Source organism: Salmo trutta, chromosome 26 (assembly GCF_901001165.1).
Source record: "Salmo trutta chromosome 26, fSalTru1.1, whole genome shotgun sequence".
Classification (NCBI taxonomy): Eukaryota; Metazoa; Chordata; class Actinopteri; order Salmoniformes; family Salmonidae; genus Salmo; species Salmo trutta.
Genome location: NC_042982.1, coordinates 9424756 through 9440647, shown reverse-complemented (window position 1 = coordinate 9440647; position 15892 = coordinate 9424756). Strand labels below are relative to the sequence as shown.

Genomic DNA, 15892 nt, shown 5'->3' with positions numbered 1-15892 from the left:
GTCTGTCATTTCATTTTTTAGCAGTTGTATACACAAGTGTTTAGAATAAGTACGTTTCATTACCATGAATAATGCATGCAGTCTTGCAAATTATACATTTATTTATCCACTGTGCAGTCAATATGAAACGACAACATTTTCAGAGGGCTGTTTTAAAAAGCGGGTCTACTTGTCTATTCAGGCCTGCTTTGCATTGGCAGAGTGTCTGTTTGCTGTATTGAGGAGATCACGTTGACCCCCCTCCCTCCAGGAGACTCAGTAGTGGGGGTATTGCTGCTGCGTATGGCTACAGCAGGCTGGGGGGCCGTAGCCCAGGTAGGAGGACACCTCTGGATCCGTGGTCCACGCCGGCCACCATTGGCCACAATGGCAGGTGTAGCCTTCAGGTTCAAAATTGAGAAACTGGATCTCCTGTGGGAGAGTGGGACACCAAAATGGTGAATGACATAAACGTTCCAGAATTGTAAACCCCACACCATTTATACAGTATTATGGTACTAATCTCTACTGACAATGATATTGTATCTCCAAAATAACATACTCTTACCTCCAAACCATAATCACAGGCTGCGTCCTTTGCCTCTGCCTGCTCCCTGGGCTCTGCAAGGTCCTGTTGGGTGGTGGAGTCCCTAGAAAAGAAACTGAAGCCTATGGGCTCACCTGCTTTGTCCACCTGGGGCACAGAGGTGTAGCTCAACCCGTGGGTTGGATCGGACCGCGAGGACCTGGCCACTGGCTGCCTCAGGCGCTGGCTCTCACACAGCCTGGTGAAATAGGACAGCATGGAGCCACTCTCTGGTTCCTCTCTGCTGGTGGAGCCTAAGTGAGGACAGTTTAGCTCAGTCTCCTGGAAGGCAATGCTTTCACTTGGTTGGAGGCCAGCTTGGAGATCTGAAGGTATCACAGAGCTTGACGGATGGAAGGCACACTGGACGTCCTTATCCGCCCATACCCCCATGGTGGTCTCCAGGCTGGCCTCATCCACAATGCACAGGCTCTCCATTAGGTCTTCAATCAGTGCTGTGGGGGACTGAGGCACACTGGGGATTGGGGTCTGCTGGGAGAGAACCCCATTGTTACCTTGTAAACCCTCTGAGGATGGTGGATAGCCCTCCCTGTGGTCATGGTGATTTTGAACCCGTGGACATGACTGGTGGGCCTCCATCTCCCTGGGGTACAGGAACCGCTGGCCCCTCTCTGCATTCAGATGGTGAGACCTACAGCTGTCTCCCTCTGGGGCTGTATCCTGAATCAGGGCTTCACGGAGAGCCTGAGCGGACTTCTCATAGTAGCGGTTGTAGTCTGGGTACATGCGTAAGTGGTGCATGTTGATGAAAGGATGGTGTAAGGCTGCATTGGGTAGGATCCTCTGGTGGGAGTCCAAGGTTAACATCCGCTTGAGGAGCTGCACCATGCTCCGGCGGTCCTCAACTTCTGCTGCCACGTCTTCGTTGCGGAGCTCTGGGTCGTGCTCTGTGAACTCCATGGTCTCCAGCTGGTCCAGGGAGGAGAGGATGTACTTCCTCCGATCTGTCGATCCCAGCTGCTTCCCCTGGGTACGGCCTTCTGTGCCTGAGGGGGGACGCCTCTTGTTGGACTTGAGCTGCCATTTATTCTCTCCTCGACTGTTGGTGGTGAGCTTGAAGAAATTGTGAACCTTGCTGGCCATGTTGAGCAGATGGGCTTGCGGTAGTCCTTGCGTCTCGCAGATGTACCTCACTTGATCAAACTCTGAATCGCCGGGATACAGAGGCCATCCAAGGAACAACTCTGACATCACACAACCCAGAGACCACATGTCCAATTTCTCACAGAATGGAAGGCCCAGGAGGATTTCAGGAGACCTATAGAACCTGTGAGTTATTTGAAAAACAGGGTAAGAGCAAATTTAGGTACTTATTTTCTTTCCCAAATGTTTTGTTTGTGGAAGTGATCATGTTTGGTTCACACAGACACCCTGAATTAGTTTTAATGATCACATTCACAAATACAAGACATCACAAAGCATGTGATGCAACATAAGCTCTCTACCTGGATTGGATGTATGGCTCCTTAACAAAATGCACTTCACTGAAAATACTTGCAGAACCAAAATCAATCAACTTTACGCTGAAAGGATGGCGACAATGATCCACGACCATTATATTTTCAGGTTTCAGATCAGCATGAATGATGGCGAGTTCCTTCAGTTTGGCTAGCGCTTTTATCATCTGACACGTGATGGTCCTGATGTTGCGGACCGCCATCGGCTTGAAACCGTTCTCTTTCTGAAGCTGATGCAGGTTCTTCTCCAATAGTTCAAAAACCAGGTAATGATTCGTTTGGTCACGGAAGTCCTCATGAAATTGAACTATGTGGCTTGTCTTCAAATTATTCCGGGAAAGAGCACTTATAAGTTTTAATTCATTTTTTATCACTCGATTTCTGTGAACATCCATTTTCATAATTTTTACCGCCACTAATTCTCCGTCACTCCCTCTCCAGCATTTTGACACTTTTCCGAAGGTACCCTTTCCCACTACATCCAAAGTGTGGTAGACTTCAGTTTCAGAATAGATATCTCTCATTCTCAGCTTGCTTCCTGGTCTTTGTGGTGATTTTAATTTCAATTATAAACATATTGTCAATAGTTCTAAATCCATGGAACGTTCCCTGGGCGATCTAACAATTCTAAGCATTCTATTTCGAAAGTTTCATCAGAACTAAACTATTTGCAGAAGTTGCAATACCTTCACTTGTTAAATGACCGAGATTTTTTAGAAAATCATCATTATCATCATCATCCTCAATCATCATCGATTATATTAGTTGGCTAATACTGATAAGACAAAAAATATATAACAATATTCCTTATGATGATACATGATGAACAAATAATGATTACAGTATTATTAGTATTAAATGTATTATTATTATGACAATAATACATAGGCTAAATAAAGAAATACTGTCACGTCCTGGCCAGTATATAAGGTTAATTGTTTGTAGTTTGGTCAGGGCGTGACAGAGGGTATTTGTTTTATGTGGTTCAGGGTGGTGTGTTTGGTTTAAGGGTGTTTGTTTTAGTAATTCCGGGTGTTGGTTTATGTTTAGGTATTTCTATGTGGAGTCTAGTATGTCTGTTTCTATGTCTGGTGAATTGGTGTTGGGACTCTCAGTTGAAGGCAGGTGTTTTCTATCTGCCTTTGATTGAGAGTCTCATATATGAGGGTGTGTTTGTGTTTTGTGGGTGATTGTTCTGTGTTCAGCCCTAGGCTTTACCAGACTGTTTGTTGTTCTTTCGTGTTTTGTTGTTTTGGAGTGTTATTTTGAAAGTTAATAAATCTAAATATGAGCATACACGTACCTGCTGCATTTTGGTCCTCATTCACCAACGACAACCGTGACAAATACATTTGTTCTTTGTTTTTGTTCCTGCAAAAAATGACTAGGCCTAGCGAATGCCTATACACAGCAACCTATGCTTGTCTATATGCAAAATCCTTGAGACTACAATAGAATTCTGATGTCAATGGCCTCCACCTATCCAACCTTTTCCACATCACCAGAAGAAGGAGGGGCATATATTATGTCAACAGTTACTTTGGGACCGGGCGAAAATGACGGTATATAGGCCTATTTCAAAAACAGGTACTTTTGCCCTACAGTTTGTAGTTAAATATCGCAGTCGTTTATTGTTTTTCTTTTTAGGAGTGGTTGGTAGGCTATAGAATTGTGCAGCTTATGCTCTATCCACGACAATTGTCCCGTTATCATATGATGCCGGGCGCACGAACTGGAGCCCTTGGTTTTAACAGATTGAATTTCGAACTTCTAGATCAGCGCCAAGTCATCCACCATAAAGATGAGGTAAGAATACAAGTATTTCTGTTACAACTTTTATTTTATTGGGGATTTGGTAGCCTAAGTTTTTCACTAACCTTTTTGATCACACACACGCACACACACACACACATTTCTCAATGCAAACCACGTTATAACGCGATTATAGGCTTTCATATGAATGTATTAAATAATTGGAGATGTGACACTAATTTTAATTTATAAAATAATTTTCGATTGAAACATATAGGCTACTACAGGACTGAGTCTAAGGCATAGTCATAGGCAAATTATAGGATGTATGTGGTTTGCTTTGCCTTCATTGTAGACTCAGCAATGACCTGCCAAGGTGACTTTGGGGTAGCCTAACATTGGTGGACAAAACATGCGCAGAACCAGTGTTGGTGGAATTGTGAACTACATGAAGTAATTTAACAACATTTTGCAATAGCTTGGTGGTAGTTGAATTAAATTCAAATCTAGGTAGTGTTTTCAGTAGTTAATAGCTTTTTTGCCATGTAGCATTTCTTTCTTAAGGGTAGGGCGGCTTTAGTGTATCTTAACTTCTTCTAGTGTGAAGTAATTGGTAGCTTGATAAAATATATTTTCAGAGTTGCTTCCCCAACACTGCCCAGAGCAAAATCTTGATAAGATTATTTGTGATCATTAATATTTGAAGATTAAAAAACGATATCCAGAATACTAGAGTAGAATATTTGCCACACTTTGAACCATTTAGGACCCTAAATAAAAGGAAAAAAGATAAGGGCTGCATTCAATCTTATCGCAGAAGTATCGTTATATATAGCAAGCTCGATTGAAATTTAAAGGCAATGTTAATTTAGACTGCATTCGCCGTAAACACATATGTCGGCTCAATCGGAAATTACCTTTAAATTGGAACCCGGATTTTACGCGAAACGGGATGCATCCAGCCCTTACATGCCGTTTACACTATTATTGGCCGAACTCCCTTAGCCACGCCCTCATGGGGGGTGCTAACAAGCTATCAAGTAGCTAGGTAGTGGTACATATCAACAGCCATTGTCAGCCAATCCAGTAGGGGTTGGAAGCTATGGTGAGCTTCGATTGGTCACTCACGTTGCGTTAACGCGGAAGGTTTTAATAAAGTTCAGCTTTCCCCAATTTTAGTCCCGTCCTGTTCAGCTCCCTCGCCCATGCTCTCATCGCTCAATGGTCCCCCGCCCACCCGGCTTCTCTTGCTTTCCGTTAGTGTCACTTCTTATTTATAACAAATGCTGATCAATCATGGCTAATCCCTTTTAATCTCTGGAAATGCTTCCCTTGCGGGTCCAGTTTTAACACCAAGATTAGTCCTCATATCTCTCAGTGGAGTGGCTAATGGGGATCTTAATACATACTAAATACTCCCAGAATTAAAGCTATAAGGTTGCCTTTTTTTCTCTCTGCATTTATCACTTTCACTTTTTTTTAATGTCAAACCTCCTCCAGGTCACAATAAATCATACTTTCTTTACAAGTTTATTTAGGTTAATTTGAACCATTTCATCATTCAGGTTACTGCCTTGGATGACTGCTCCCAGTGCCAAGAGTAGAGCATTGCCATTGCAAATTATGGGCAGCTATTGTGTGCCGGGCATTTTAGACCCCCAGAAAGAAAATCTGTATGTTTTTTCCTTTGCTAGTTTGATCAATTACCTAATTGGCCATTCAGTATCTATGGATTCAGATACATTTGAATGTTAAACATTAGTTTTAGTCCGATTAGTAGAGTATATTGCAGTAGCAGCGTTTGAACACTGGTGGGCAGCATTAATGCAGTTTCCATAGCTGTAGTGAGGTCACATGGCGTGCAGTGCTGCTTCACATTCTCATCAATCACTCTAGGATACTAATCTCAGAGCCCTATCAGTCAGAATAAGGTATGCACTGGACTATGCCCATGATAAGTTACAGTATGCACTGGACTTTGTAGTGAACACACATGTGCGTCACTCTATCACGATCAGATCGCAGAACAATTTCTGTAATGCCATGGCGTCAGGTGGAGAAGTATGCAAAGCACAGCCCAGGGTTTATTTTGGTTTCCCTGTGCAAGTGCCTCCACCCAGTGGGGAAGAGGAGGGAGGGTGGAGAGGTACTTGCCTACTGCCTACAGCCATGGTGGGCGATTGGTGGTGCTGTCCTCTATCAGGACAGGATGCCTCTCTCTGAATGTCCTGTGTTTACAGAGGAGCTGCTGCTCTGAGCACCACCCTGGACCCGCCGCCCGCCCGCCCGCCAGCCCACCCTCCTCTCCCCTAATCACTCAGCCTACCCCCTACTTGCCTGCTCCCTGTCCCTTAGAGGGAGACAACTCTGCACTCTCCAACTTTCCCATCAAATTTGATATTGATTCTGTAGGGCTGAATACCTAACCATTGGTCTGGATGATGAAGATGTCGTATGGCTTTTCCCTTTTCCTTTTCATATGGCCTGGAATGAGATCTCTATCTTCATTTATATCTAGCCATATTCAGTAACATAGCATTAAGAAACCAAGCCTGATCTCTCCTCTTGACATCAATGAATGATTGCATGTCCCACTCTCTGGAAAGTGTACTGAAGAGTTACTGGGCTGTAGTTTTTCACCCCATCTCTGTCTCTATTATTTTAGCTCTCATTTTCTACCCCTATCCAGATTCTTTAGGCTGGACCAGATGCAGACGAGGGGCATGCCTTTGCCGTGCTAGTGCTGCAGTCTGTGATGACTCCATCGGTGGTGTCTGGCTCCCCCGTGGGCAGCAGATGGCTTGAAGGTGGGTTCCTCTTCCACCGCGAGTTGGCTTCCCTCGATCCCAACCTACAGCCCAGGAACTGCATCTCTCTTCCAGTTACGTCAATTAGTTCCAGTTACACAGTTTCCAATCCACAACCTTAGACATGGTGGCTACATTTGGCCCCAGTTGATTTGGGTTGTAGCCACAATGGTTTCTTTCATTATTTGATGAACTTAGTTGTGTAATCTGCTTTGTGACTATCCAATGCCTGTTATCTCATAACTGTAGGACCAGTGGCTGGAGGATCTGCAAGCAAGTGATGGCAGACGGAAACACCATCAAAGCGAGGGATGGCATGGCACTGCAGAGGACCCGACACCAAAGCCCTGGTCTATTGACCAATCCTATCTAACACGATGACCAGCTCAATTCATTATTGAGATGAGTAGCTCAGCTAATACAAGTCAAAACACTATTAACAGTTAATCCAGTTCATAGCAGTGAAAATGTTTACATTATTTGTCATAAACAGATTGTTTTTGATCAGTTCTGGCACGTACAGTATTAGTCATGTTTATGGAAGTGCCAAAAGGTTAGTGCTTTCGGGGCTATGTATGACCCTTGGATTTGCTGCCAGGTTTATAATACACTGATGTGGGAAATAAAGTACTGTTTTGACCCTGAACTTCTGTTCCTTGTCTGCTCGTGCTTTTGAATGATATCATCCAATTAGGATCCTTCATTTTAACCACTTCAAGTGTTATTGGATTGTCTGTTGGCAGTTATGAATGGTCAGCGGCAACACTCAGATTTGATCACATTAAGGGGATAGTCTCATGACAGCAAATCAGGTAAGCAGTGGAGTGGACTCAAACTCACTTAGAATTTTGATACCACCAGCTGAATGTTTCAGAGCTAATCAAGTGTGGATTTAAAAACAATCTGCAATAGCCTTGTATTACTTCAAAATGATAAATTTTAGGGTGTAAAAATGTTTTTTTACAAATGGTAATATACACAATTAGTGGATTCAACTATTTCAGCCACACAAGTGTATAAAATCGAGCACACAGCCATGCAATTTCCATAGACAAATATTGGCAGTGGAACGCCCCGTACTGAAGAGCTCAGGGACTTTCAACGTGGCAGCGCCATAGGATGCCACCTTTCCAAAAGTCAGTTCGTCAAATTTCTTCCCTACTAGAGCTGCCCCGGTCAACTGTAAGTTTAATGTGAAGTGAAAACATCTAGGAGCAACAACGGCTCAGCCACGAAGTGGTAGGCTAAGTGGTAGGCCACACAAGCTCAACACTCACTACCGAGTTCCAAACTGCTTCTTGACAGCACAAGAACTGTTCGTCGAGAGCTTCATGAAATGGGTTTCCATGGCCAAGCAGCCACACACAAGCCTAAGATCACCATGCGCAATGCCAAGCGTTGGCTGGAGTGGTGTAAAGCTTGCCGCCATTGGACTCTGGAGCAGTGGAAACGTGTTCTATGGAGTGATGAATCATGCTTCACCATCTGGTGAATCTGGGTTTGGCGGATGCCAGGAGAATGCTACCTGCCTGAATGCATAGTGCCAACTATAAAGTTTGGTAGAAGACAAATAATGGTCTGGGGCTTTTTAATGGTTCGGGCTAGGCCCCTTAGTTCCAGTGAAGGGAAAACTTAATGCTACAGCATACAATGACATTCTAGACAATTCTGTGCTTTCAACTTTGTGGCAACAGTTTGGGGAATGCCCTTTCCTGTTTCAGCATGACAATGCCCCCATGCACAAAGCGAGGTCCATACAGAAATTATTTGTCGAGATCGGTGTGGAAGAACTTGACTGGCCTGCATAGAGCCCTGACCTCAACCCCACCAAACACCATTGGGATGAATTGGAACGGCGACTGCGAGCCCGGCCTAAACGCCCAACATCAGTGCCTGACCTCATTAATGCTCTTGTGGCTGAACGGAAGCAAGTCCCCGCAGCAATGTTCCACCATCTAGTGGAAAGCCTTCCCAGAAGAGTGGAGGCTGTATAGCAGCAAAGGGGGACCAACTCCATATTAATGGCCATGATTTTGAAATTAGATTGTCTGACGAGCAGGTTTCCACATACTTTTGATAAAATACTGTAGTTGCCCAACAAAATCTGAGCATCTCCAATCATATGTCAGGATGTTCTATTCGGATGCTCAGCATTCTGAGTATATTATGTAACTTATAAGGTCCTGTGGGAAATGGCTCACATGATTATATTCGTCACAGCTCATTAGAAATAAAAGTACTGAGGTGTTTCCATCTGGTTGTTAGTGTCTTGAGTGGGTGTCTTTGGATGGAGAGCTGCTTTGTTTGTATTCCTGGACTCCTTCTGGAGCTCTTTTCTCTCTGCCAAGGCAACTGTAGTCCTCTCAGCAAGGATGGATTAATCAAGTTTCCACCAACTTATGGTCATGGAATATTTGGAATAATGTGTGATGAATGTGCTTTTGTGCTTGTGTTTATGTCACGGCTGTCGAAAGGAGCGGACCAAGGTGTAGCGTGTTTGTAGTTCCACATTTTATTAAATCCGTGAAACCTTGCAAAACATAAATAACTGAATTTAACAAAACCACAAACTGTGACGCAGAGTGAAACAAACACTACTCAAAAGATAATAACCCACAAAAACAGGAAGAAAAAAACCCTACTTAAATATGATCTACAATCAGAGGTAACGAGGACCAGCTGCCTCCAATTGGAGATCAACCCAAACAACCCCAACATAGAAATAGAAAAACTAGAACATAAACATAGAAATAGAAAACATAGAAAAACACAAAACACCCCCTGTCACGCCCTGACCTACTCTACTATAGAAAATGACATCTTACTAGGGTCAGGACGTGACAAGAGAGACCTGAAAATAGCTGTGCAGCGATGCTCCCCATCCAACATGACAGAACTTGAGAGGATCTGCAGAGAAGAATGTGAGAAAATCCCCAAATACAGGTGTGCCAAGCTTGTAGCGTCATACCCATGAAGACTTCAGGTTCTAATCGCTGCCACAGGTGCTTCAACAAAGTACTGAGTAAAGGGTCTGAATTCTTACAGTACCAGTCAAAAGTTTGGACACACCTATTCATTCCAGGATTTTTCTTTATTTGATTTTTTTACTATTTTCTACATTGTAGAATAATGGTGAAGACATCAAAACTATGAAATAACACATATGGAATCATGTAGTAACCAAAAAAGTGTAAAAACAATCTAAACATATTTTATATTTGAGATTCTTCAAAGTAGCCATCCTTTGCCCTGATGACAGCTTTGCAGAGTCTTGGCATTCTCTCAACCAGCTTCATGAGGTAGTCACCTGGAATGCATTTAAATTAACAGGTGTGCCTTGTTAAAAGTTCCTTCTTAATGCGTTTGTGCCAATCAGTTGTGTTGTGACAAGGAAGGGGTGGTATACAAAAGAGAGCCCTAGTCGATATTATGGAAAGAACAGCTCAAATAAGCAAAGACAAACGACAGTCCATCATTACTTTAATGAAGGTCAGTCAATCCGGAAAATTATAAGAACTTTGAAAGTTTCTTCAAGTGCTGTCTCAAAAACCATCAAGCACTATGACGAAATTGGCTCTCATGAGGAACGCCACAGGAAAGGAAGACCCCGAGTTAGTTCTGCTGTAGAGGATAAGTTCATTAGAGTTACGAGCCTCAGAAATTGCAGCCCAAATAAATGCTTCACAGAGTTCAAGTAATAGACAAATCTCAACATCAACTGTTCAGAGGAGACTGCGTAAATCAGGCCTTCATGGTCAAATTACTGCAAAGAAACCACTACTAAAGGACACCAATAAGAAGAATAGACTTGCTTGGGCCAAGAAACACAAGCAATGGACATTAGACCAGTGGAAATCTGTCCTTTGGTCTGATGAGTCCACATTTGAGATTTTTGGTTCCAACCGCTGTGTCTTTGTGAGATGCAGAGTAGGTGAACGGATGATCTCTGCATGTGTGGTTCCCACCGTGAAGCATGAAGGAGGAAGTGTGATAGTGCTTTGCTGGTGACACTGTCAGTGATTTATTTAGAATTCAAGGCACACTTAACCAGCATGGCTACCACAGAAATCTGCAGCGATACGCAATCCCATCTGGTTTGCGCTTAGTGGGACTATCGTTTATTTTTCAACAGGACAATGACCCAAAACACACCTCCAGGCTGTGTTAGGGCTATTTCACCAAGGAGAGTGATGAGTGCTGTATCAGATGACCTGGCCTCCACAATCACCCGGAATTGCCAAGAAACTGAAAATCTGCTACAACGCTGTGTACTACCCCCTTCACAGAACAGCGCAAACTGTCTCTAACCAGAATATAAAGAGGAGTGGGAGGCCCCGGTGCACAACTGAGCAAGAGGACAAGTCCATTAGAGCGTCTAGTTTGAGAAACAGACGCCTCACAAGTCCTCAACTAGCAGCTTCATTAAATAGTACCCATAAAACACCAGTCTCAACGTCAACAGTGAAGAGGTGACTCTGGGATTCTGGCTTTCTAGGCAGAGTTCCTCTGTCCAGTGTCTGTGTTCTTTTGCCCATCTTAATCATTTATTTTTATTGTCCAGTCTGAGATATGGCCTTTTCTTTGCAACTCTGCCTAGAAGGCCATCAGTTTGATTGTCATGGCCGTCGTATTGATTGGACCAAAATGCAGCGGGAATGTGTATGCTCATTTTCCTCTTTATTAAATAAAATGAACACTGAACAAAAAGAACGACAAAAACAGTATTGTCAGGCACACAGCTAAACAAGAAACAACTACCCACAAAACCCATAGAAAAACACCCCTACTAAATAGGGCTTTCAATTAGAGGCAACGAGGAACAGCCGCCTCCAATTGAAGGTCAAAACAATAAACTAGACATAGAAATAGAAAAACTAGAAAATAGAACATAGAAATACAAAACATAGAACACTACCCAAAAACCCAGACAACACAAAACAAACACACCCCTGCCACATCCTGACCAAACTACAATAACAAATAACCCCTTATACTGGTCAGGATGTGACATTGATGTTATTTTAATTGACAAAAAAATTGCTTTTCTTTCAAAAACAAGGACATTTCTAAGTGACCCCAAACTTTTGAACAATAGTGTATGGCCAGCAAAAAATGCCAGCAAATCAGCTCGAAGTGATATTAGTTTTGGAAATCTGTTCCAAAGTATTCCCACGCAAAATAGAGAGATATATGTGACCCTATACAAAAGTAAGCAAGGTTTGAAATTATTATGTTTTAGTCAAATATTATATCTGTTTGGACTTCTTGCGGTCAATTTGCAGTCTACAAATTATTTGTGATTATTTCCAGGCCCCCTGACCATCCGCTCAGGTAAAAATCTGCCCATGGGTGAATCTAGTTGATGATCCTTGGTCTAAACCAAAGTAGAATAACTCAAACGGTGAATGTTGTGATGACATAGAATCAATGTGGAAAATGGATTGGATTTGAAAAAAGTCATCAACGTAAGGGAATTTAGTCTTCTTTTCACCAAGCTTTTAACCTAAATTCAATGACATGGTGCATTTTTTTGTTGATTTTACATTGAATTCACGTTAGTTGACAACTCAACCAAATATAAATGTAAAAAAGAAGTTGAACTGACGTCTGTGCCCAGTGGGTAGGTATGCTTCAGATGACTTACATGATCAACAATGTGCTCTGGTAGTACTTCATTGCACTGATAAGGACTCTCGCTTCCTCTGAAGTTATTACACTGTTTGGAATCAAGCTTGAAAAAGATTGTTGAACTCTTTCCCCAAGTTCTCAAGTTGTCCCTCCAGCATGGCTCTGTTAGTTGCGGTAGTAGTGTGTGACTGACTGTACAGTATGATCATCTTACTACGATACCCGTTGGCTTGTTTACCGCAGACCAGGCAGGGGAATGTGTTTTTCTTTTGATTATATTGTGGCTGATTTTGAGCTCTGTCTGACATGGTGTCCATTGACCAGTTAACACTAAGCCTGCTCACAAGGCCGTGTTGGGCCGGGGCTAAAGCCATCCCGCCACCGAACAAAAGAGCAGGGCTTAACCAGGGGGAGACGCAAACTGCTGACTGTCAACTTGAGCTAATGCGGTCCCATTCTGTTCCGTCTCGGTCCTGTCGGCCTCCCTCTCTCCATCCATCCCTCCCTCCCTCCCTCCCTCCCTCCCTCCCTCCCTCCCTCCCTCACTCCGTCTCTATCTATCCCTCTCTCTCTCTCTCTCTCTCTCTCTCTCTCTCTCTCTCTCTCTCTCTTTCCCAGCCTGGGACCCTCTTTCTACATGCTAGCCCAGAAACAGCCAGGTCTTCCACCAGCCTACTGACAGACAGAGTGCTAACCTTCAGACGATTATCTGTCCATTCAGTTGCACCCATCTCTCCTTTTTTGTTTGTTTCTCAGTGTGTCAAAGTGTGTTTGTGTGTGTGTGCTCTGTGGTTTTGCGTCTCTTTGGACCATGTGTGAGTGTCTGCGTGGGATATTCAGAGTCACCTGGACGCCCTCTTCCGATGCAGGTCAGTAGGGATGGGGGACGAGTGATGGGGGATCTGCTGTTCATTAGCCTTGTTGTGCTTCCTAGTGATAGACATTGCTTTGTCGAGCTGCATTCAATAGATTCTGGAGACACAATATTGATGAGTAACAACATCATTGACTTGTTCTGTCTTGAATCAGATCTATTGGCAAGTCCAATCTAATTTTATTGGGGGAAATGTGTGTTCCAAAGTGTCTTTTATTTCACAGGAACATTTTTTTATTATGAAAAGACGCAACTCAAATCAGTTCTTAGTTTAAACCATAGACTTGCTTCGATGCCATGCTACGTGGTAGCACTAGCAACCCCTCCCACTCCAGTTGACCTCCCTTCTGAAACATGTCACAGACAAATTCCATCTCTCGCTTTTGTTATTTATGTTAAAGAGTGGTTCCCCACCAAGTCCCTTGATTATAAATACACCTAGACGGAGGGCCAGGTCAAAGCGAAATGAGAAGAGGATATGAGCATTGTTTAGCTGACAGTTGTGTTAAGTTAGTGTAACCTTATCTGGCAGACATTCCTGGTGTTATATGACGTCTGTGCTGGCTTATCTACTGAGATCTGTTTCCTCCTTGTGTCTTCCTGAACACTTGGATGTTGTTGTCCTGGCCTGAGACAAGGATCCACAGTTGGAAGGGATGCTCAGTAGATTTATGTTTTCTGGTTGCCATGTTTCTACATTTCATTTAAACTGTCTGGGTTTCTGCCCTCACAAAGTGCAGTCATATTAGCTAGCTTGAAGAAACGCTTTTCATCCCATCGTCTACAGATGCTGGGCTTTTGTCTGCTCGGCCTCTGTTTTTTTTTTCAGTACGCACACGCACGCACGCGCGCGCACACACACACACACACACACACACACACACACACACACACACACACACACACACACACACACACACACACACACACACACACACACACACACACACACACACACACACACACACACACACACACACACACACACACTGTTAAAGACCAGACAGCTATCATGTGACCACATGTGACCAACCTCTGGAGTCACAACAACAGTCAGTCAATACTATGGGCTGCAGCTGTCCCCAGAGCACAGCCCATCCCAGATCCCAGTGGGGATGTTTTCCCCTGTAGCCCCCCGCAGCCAGCCTGCTCCAGTTTCCTGGCACAGCGAACCGCTGACACGAGGGGATTGCTGGGCCACTGGGACACTCTGTCCCGTGCCAAGCCAGCTGCCCACCTCACCTCACCCCCCCAATGCTCCGAGCCCCCCTGTCTAAATCCTAATTTTGTGTCAGCGGCAGAATGCAACAATGACAGCGTTAACACAATGCAAGCGGCCTGATCTCCCTGGCAGCCTCCAGTGGCAGGCTTGTGTCCCTGGCCAGGGCTCGATGGGACCACCTGTGTGGCTCACATGGGGGTCCAGCTGGCAGAATGGATGGTATTACTCCATGTCTATGCAGGCATGGTGGTTATGAACCACCACAGCACTCACTTTGACTACCTCAGCTCTGCAAGCAGGGCAGTTTATAACAGGTAACAGGCCATCAATACACACAGTACACTCAGTGTTAAGCTCACAACAACACCTGCTCTCCCCAGAAGAGTCACACTTTCTCTAAATTAAGACCCCAGGCCTGTTCTTATTTTGAGCTCGAGGGATAAAAATAGCCCCACAACATGAGCTCCGCTATCCCAGATCTGAAGATAATTCCTTTTGTTATTCCTCCACTTTGTTTGACTCCTCAGGGAATTTAAACAATGTCACCAGCAGCTAGACAGGCAGGTAGTTTACATGTCGCTGAAGAAGAGTGGTCTCCTGTCTTTTTGTCAAATATGCAGCAGAAGAAAGCTCATGACAATCTGACTGAGTCCTGTCAAAGTTTTCGGCCCCTTCCTCCTCCCCCCTATCTTGACAGTCCTGCCCCTCACCTTCCTAATATGGGGGCATCCCCTTGCCCTCGTCCAATCATTACTCTCGTTACGTCCCACCTAGAGATGCCATGGGGCTTGTCCAGATTTCCCAACTGAGGTTTCAGTGAAGGGACAGGCTGGCTGGTAACAGGGTGATCAGGAGAGAGTGAGTGAGTGAGAGTTTGACAGAGAACAGTGTGTGATTTCAGATCTCTCTACCAGGTGAATCTCTCACCTCTACCCAGGGAGGTAGCACACTGTGACAGCGGTATCAACCAGGTAGGATTAGTCTCCATCTCACTACAGTGGAATTGTCTTAGATCTGACTCATTGTGACTTGTTAGATCTGAGAGTTTGTGGACAGTACATGTGGAAGAGTGGGATTGTTGCAGTGGGTAGGTGCCGGTGGTGCATGTATCTCAGGTTAGGATAGTGGCAGGACTTTTTTAACCTCTGCGTTATGGCTGTTCAACTGTTTGTACATAGTGCAGAATGGAATCAAGTTCCCTGGTGGTAATATACTTTAGTCTTGTTCATGTCATATCTATTCATCTAGTTATCTGCATCGTTGTTTGAGAATGTTCTTTCCCCCCCATTATTTTATTCAAAACATTTGTCTAACTGTGTTGTGCAGCATTGACTGAAGTCTGGAGACTGCACATTGCTAGGTATTGATAACATAGCTATTATTTGTTGGATAAGTGCACAGGCCGTATAGAAGGACAAACGCCACTTGTATTGTTGATAGCATAGGGCTATGTTACCATACAATATGCTCAGCATGGTCATTGTGGATTGCTGCTTCCTGCTGCTGTTCCTGCTTGCAAAGATTATTGATGAGGTAGTAGCATCACGCGATTGTTTCAAACACTTT

The 15892-nt window shown here is 44.0% G+C and overlaps 2 protein-coding genes and 1 long non-coding RNA gene across 10 annotated transcripts in view; 2 read left to right on the top strand and 1 right to left on the bottom strand.

The window, feature by feature from the left end:
* Nucleotides 1–78: 78 nt before the first annotated feature.
* On the bottom strand, nt 79–3431 carry LOC115163039 (homeodomain-interacting protein kinase 4). Of its 2 annotated transcripts, none has more exons than XM_029714626.1 (3): nt 3347–3431; nt 548–1853; nt 79–411 (listed from the first exon to the last, which is right to left on the bottom strand). In XM_029714626.1, exons 2-3 carry the CDS (start codon nt 1796–1798, stop codon nt 256–258), a joined length of 1407 nt encoding a protein of 468 aa, XP_029570486.1. In that variant the 5' UTR covers nt 1799–1853; nt 3347–3431; the 3' UTR covers nt 79–255. The 2 variants fall into 2 exon arrangements, with proteins under 2 accessions (XP_029570486.1, XP_029570485.1); XM_029714625.1 differs by lacking the exon at nt 3347–3431 and adding an exon at nt 2032–2653.
* Nucleotides 3432–3594: 163 nt separating this feature from the next.
* Nucleotides 3595–7248, top strand: LOC115163040 (uncharacterized). Its single transcript, XR_003869683.1, has 3 exons — nt 3595–3849; nt 6485–6602; nt 6852–7248. It is a non-coding gene; the product is annotated as an uncharacterized LOC115163040 (long non-coding RNA).
* A 7893-nt stretch (nt 7249–15141) lies between these two features.
* Nucleotides 15142–15892, top strand: part of LOC115163037 (periaxin) — a 29090-nt gene continuing 28339 nt past the window's right edge. For all 7 annotated transcript variants that reach the window (XM_029714623.1, XM_029714621.1, XM_029714619.1 and 4 more), the window contains exon 1: nt 15142–15297. The gene's annotated coding sequence lies outside the window, so the exon portion shown is untranslated. The remainder of the gene's footprint in view (nt 15298–15892) is intronic.